The sequence below is a fragment of the Sinocyclocheilus anshuiensis genome, unplaced genomic scaffold (assembly GCF_001515605.1).
Source record: "Sinocyclocheilus anshuiensis isolate Anshui unplaced genomic scaffold, SAMN03320099.WGS_v1.1 scaffold1137, whole genome shotgun sequence".
Classification (NCBI taxonomy): Eukaryota; Metazoa; Chordata; class Actinopteri; order Cypriniformes; family Cyprinidae; genus Sinocyclocheilus; species Sinocyclocheilus anshuiensis.
Window position 1 is genome coordinate 155,590 of NW_015558597.1, and position 5,633 is coordinate 161,222.

Genomic DNA, 5,633 nt, shown 5'->3' on the forward strand with positions numbered 1-5,633 from the left:
CAGTTGGAAGATTTCGCCAGTGCTGTCCCGCGAACGCGAGGTCTGACTTTCCCGGAGAAGTGTCGCCTCTCTCGGGGTCTGTTCTGTGCAGTGAGCGGCAGAGAAGCAGCGCTTTCAGTTAGCCCCACCACAGTCGACTCGTCAATAAAGGAGTACAAAACAGTATTTCCTAGCACCTGTCGCTTACTGATTGTTTGGAATTATAAATATGAGCGTAGTTCGTCTGTTAATATCACGCTAGTTGCTTATAATTTTCCAACAAGTTCTATACCAAAGATTACCAAAGAAGTTAACGGTCAGCATTACTATCTATACCAGCACATATGTTTATGGCCTTCTCCTGTCCCGATCACAGAAGACCTGGGCTGAGTCTGAAAGCTAGGCTGCTGACTTGTTGCCTCGCTGCCTTATCAGGCAATGACTTTGCAGGCAGCGTTTGCACACGAAGGCACCTCAAGAAACTGATTTCATACAGACTTCTGAGGCAGCATAATAGTTTAATGATCTACAACAAAATAGAGCGAGCTTTGGTGATAACTAAACGCATATTTAATTACTTTAAGAAAAGGATACATCTATGCTGCCTTCAAAAATCGACCAGATAAAGGCATCTCATGCAGGAGACAGGAGGTGAAGCTGACTTGCATTGATGCCCTCCTACCTTGAAATGCGTCCTCTGAAGGCAGCATTTTCCAGCTTTGGGACACAGCCCTTGTCTCCATTATTACAGTGCCAAAGCCCTACCATGACAAAATCCTTTATTGTATACTAATTAAATAGAAAGTATTTGTGAAATCTAAAGTTTAAAAGAGTAAGTATTACTTACCATTACGCATAACATTAGACGTCACCAGCAGTAAAAAGAATCAAAATATTTCATTAATTCATAACAACAATCAAAAACATGATCAAAAATGTGCCAATTTTGAATTAAAAGAATCTAAAAAAAAAATAAATCACAAAACCTATTGCAGTAAGCGACAAATTTAACGTAGGCATTGTTTCGTGAAGAGAAATGAAATGTGTGCGTGCTGCTGAGCGGAAGAGGAAATAGTTCCTGTCCTGCACAGCTATAGTGCATTTCTTCTCATTTCGGCATGTGTGATGTGCAGTTATTTTCTAGCCAAACAATTATTTTAAAAACTACTTTGAAAGAAACATTTATAAACGCTATAATTAAGCGAGGATATATCCTCAAGGATTAACGTGTCAGAGTATTGCTATGTGAAGATCCTTCCGCCCGTACCTGAAGACACGGGAAACGCGCGCGCTGCACTCCTTACCAATGGAAGCATGTCTGCCACTTTAAAGCAACCTGCAAACTCCCTGCAGAGCCTCAAACAAGAGTTTGCTCTGGTAAAGCCTAGGTAGTTGAGCGTGTGGTCACTCAAAATGAAGGTTAAACTAAATCCAGACGTTGATTCGCAGACACAAAGTTGCTCCAACAGTGATGAGGAGGGAACAGACAGCCTCTGCGACAACCACTTTACCATCGTCAAACTTGAAGATGAAGATCCAGAAACCGAGATGGACCTGAGTATATTTGCTCCTGTCGAGTCCTCGGAGTGTGAAGACGAAGATGAGCTTTCAGACTCATCCGGCGCTTCTATCTGGAGAAAGAAGAGCATCAGAGAGCGAGGTTTGGTTTGTTTGACCTACATCTGATTCTTTAACATCTGTTGTCTCTCTGTCTGTCTCCCTAATGATCAAAACTAGGTCGCTAAGTTACTAAAATATAAAGTTGTAAAGTAAAGATTGCTTTAACTTCACTTTTCCGAGCCATTTTCCAATAAGCAACAAGTATTTTAGTGATTTTCAGTGGATCTGTGAAGTCGGTTCTCAAATTCACACAGGTGTAGTTCATCACATTAACTGTGAGCATGATCCACTAATGTTTGACAACTGCAAAGTGTCTTCAGTTTTTTGTTATGTTTGTTTCATGTGTTGTAATGCAGTCATTTAAGTGTACGTATATGGCCAAATTTGAGTCCATATATTTCGTTACTGATCATTCCCAAATTTCTATCTCAGATAACCAGGAGGATTCGGCGCCCCTTGAGAAAGTGGCTTCCAGGAGGAGATTAAAAGGACAGCGAAAGAGCCGACAGACCTTTCTGGCTGAGCAGAGACACAATCAGAGCCTTGAGTGTAGTGCAGCAAACGGGGTATTGACCCACAGCCCCTCTCATCCTTTTAGTGTTGCAGTTAATAATTAAATCACTCAGATGCCCATATCAATACATTCTTGGAATTAATTATAATTTTTTTTAATTGCATGCCTTTAGCTGAAACAGTAGAGCATGGCGCTAGATGTGTGCAATGCATGAACTGATAAAATGCATACATTAAATGCAATGTAAATTGCTTTGGATAAAAGCATCTGTCAAATGCAGTATGTCAATTTATTCACTTTTATGCCTTTTCAAACCCATGTTTTCTTCAGGTTAAATGTGGTGCCTCAGTATGTGTCATGGCAGAGGTTATATCAAAATTGTTTTTTGCATGTAGTGGGTCGGGTTGCTATGTTTTCATGGTTTAAACGTGATCATGATTGACTTGAGAGAGAAAAAATTCAGTCTGTTTCTCAAAAAAAAAAAAAAAGATTTCAGAAGAGCTGGAGTATTGCACATAAGCCCTATTCGGCAGGACTAGTTTTCTAGGAGGATGTAACGGAAGTTTGTGTTTCACAGATGTACTTTGCAATTTGAATCACATCCGAATCTGCCAAGTCTGTGTTTTCGTCACACAATCTCTGTAAAACAGAACAAATTGCCTACTGTTTTTTTTTGTGGTTTTTTTGGCAATGTTAATCACCGTCCGAGATATCTACTTCCGTCCAGAAGTGAATGTGATCGTTGATATATTGTATCCAATGCTTCTCATGCATTTTTTGACTAACCTGAGTTACCATTCGTGCACTCAGATGCATTTAACGATTTTTAATATGGAATGCATCCAATGAAAAAGTAATATAATAAAGTTAAAGGGGTCATATGATGCGATTTAAATTTTTCCTTTCTCTTGGGAGTGTTACAAGCTCTTGGTGCATAAAGAAGATCTGTAAAGTTGCAAAGACTAAAGTTTCAAATCCAAAGAGATATTCTTTATAAAAGTTAAGAGTCAACCGCACCTACCTAAAACGCCTCGTTCTAACACACCCCCACATGTCTACCTCACGATGTGGGAAGATTTGCATAACACCACCCAAATGTTCACGCAAAGAAAGAAGGTGTAACTTTTATTTTCGCTGTAGTATTGTTGCCGCCGCCATGTCGTGAAGGCGCTGTGTGTTTCGTTGTGAAAGCGAAACTACTTTGTTTGGTCTTCCAAAAGAGGACGATATCCGCTTCGTCATGCCTGGAGCTGATCCGTGCTGGTCGCTGAGGAAATACATCAACTTCGCGCTGTGGTGCATTGCATTACACCAAATACACAACAATGTTCTTTTTAGCAACGTCATATGACCCCTTTAATTAAGGAGAGCCAAATCACACAAACTTGGCAATTTTAATATCGGCATCAGGTAAATGGGTGAATAGGACTATAAACTACTCCTCTTTTATAATGCTCTTTTGTCAGTTTTTGTATTTGGCAGTAGATATCATCACTCACTTTCATTGTATGGAAAAGAACAGTCCAGATACTCTGCAAAAAAATCTCCTTTTGTATTTCATGGAAGAAAGTCACATGAGTTTGGAACAGCATAAGGATCAGAAAACGTAATTGTATTTGAGTATTAGATAAAAAAATGTTGAGTTCAGTATGCATCCTCATTGCAGTCATGATCATTGATTTCCAAAGGACATGAATGTAGGACTCCCGTCTGAGGATCACACATTTCACCGAGCTGTGCCTCCGTCTGATTCAGCCAGAGGTCCTGCAGAGATGTCTGGACTGGACACGGCAATCAGCCCTTTAGCTGCCATGGAGCCTCCTGTATTTCCAAATGCACCAGTACAGGTTTGTCTCACAATAAGTGTTGAAGTTGACACTAGTCAATGTTACCTCAATTCATATATGTACCTGTTCTATTCATAAATGACAGTTCACCATTCAGTTGTTGAAGAACAATTTCCATTTTCAGTGATGTCCTAATTATTTTCTAAACCAGAGCAAATCTGTTGTTGGGGAGGATCAGCAGAATATACTACTTGAGGTCCTGAACCATTATAGGGTAAGAGCTTATGTCCTCAGTGTAACACATTCAGATGTCTGATCTAGAGGTCGACCCAGAGATTGTCTTACTATAGGGAGATGAGAGGGTCTGTATTGCTTACTATTGGAGAAAGCGTAACGGCTAACTTGGATCACGTGTGCCTTAATAACCAATCACATCACAGCCTTGACGTCATTGAATTTCAGTTGTACGTCACTCAATCTCCGTTTACAGATACCATAGAAATGAATGAGAAGTGCCGTAAGCTGAATCCCACTTGTCGCAAAAAGTCAGTGACTTCTCTTATAAAATGGCATTTTTTTCAGTGTAAACTGTAAAAATAGTTCAATCCAAAACTGTTTAGTGTAAAACATGTTGGAGATTAGCTGATAGGCTGTTGATTCATTAAATGATAAGCCGTTTCCTCTAAAAAGCTGTTTGTTCAGTGTAGTGAAGCCTCTCCTCCATTGACATCCATTAAAGAAAAAAACGCCTCTGGACTCCTTTCCCATGTACTGCCAAAGCGGAAGCGTTAGCTTTTGCCATTACGCTTTTTTGGCTAAAGGTTGCAGGCTTGCCTTCTAGTGGCTTTGGGTCGACCGATGTATTGGTTTTGCCGATTAATCGGCACGATAGTTGATTGCTGGAACTATCTGCAAAAATCCATGCCGATAGTTTTACAGGTTGCGTCTGTTGCTGGAGTGGCTGAGAAGACTCCGCTGTCATTATACAGTAGAGAGCTAGCTCTAGAGGTGGAATCACTGACGACTCATGCTGTTTGTTTTAAGGACAGCAGTATGTTTGCTGTCAAGGCTGAGAGAACATTAGCAGCACCTAAAATGGTTAAAACCCTAGATATGTTTAGGTAGATGCCCTATTAGCGGCTGTTTCTATGGGCTGATATACAGTATGTAAGCCGTCTGCCATATTGGAATAGTCAAAGCCGGTCTGTGAACACTCGAGAGCAAGATCCCTGAGTGTCTGCAACTGTTGTTATAGGCTACACATGCATGAATATCTATATCTGCAGTAGACTAAAGCAGATGCTTTTTTAACTCTTTCCCCACCAGCATTTTTTTTTTTTTTATTTGGTGGCCTCCAGTATATTTTGCTGTATGAATATTTGAATATGCAGTACACCAAAATAAAGACCAGAGCCTCTGCTTTTAAACAAAAAATCTGTTTTATTCTAGCTTAAAGGGGTCATATGATGCTTCTAAAAAGAACATTATTTTGTGTATTTGGTGTAATGAAATGTGTTTATGCGGTTTAAAGTAAAAAAAAACACATTATTTTCCACATACTGTACATTATTGTTTCTCCTCTATGCCCCGCCTTTTTGAAACGCGTCGATTTTTTACAAAGCTCATCGGTCTGAAAAAGCGAGGTGTGCTGTGATTGGCCAGCTATCCAATGCGTTGTGATTGGCCGAATACCTCAAGCGTGAGACGGAAATGTTACGCCCCTCACATACTGT

At 40.1% G+C, this 5,633-nt stretch overlaps 1 protein-coding gene across 2 annotated transcripts in view; it reads left to right on the forward strand.

The window, feature by feature from the left end:
* Positions 1 to 1,065: 1,065 nt before the first annotated feature.
* Positions 1,066 to 5,633, forward strand: part of LOC107680057 (uncharacterized) — a 13,372-nt gene continuing 8,804 nt past the window's right edge. Inside the window, exons 1-5 of one of the 2 annotated variants that reach the window (XM_016475818.1) lie at positions 1,066 to 1,356; positions 1,429 to 1,639; positions 2,032 to 2,165; positions 3,802 to 3,960; positions 4,112 to 4,174. In XM_016475818.1, the coding sequence (XP_016331304.1) occupies positions 1,294 to 1,356; positions 1,429 to 1,639; positions 2,032 to 2,165; positions 3,802 to 3,960; positions 4,112 to 4,174 (630 nt within the window). In that variant the 5' untranslated portion in view covers positions 1,066 to 1,293. Of the gene's footprint in view, positions 1,640 to 2,031; positions 2,166 to 3,801; positions 3,961 to 4,111; positions 4,175 to 5,633 lie in introns of both variants that reach the window. The other variant, XM_016475819.1, reaches the window with a different exon arrangement.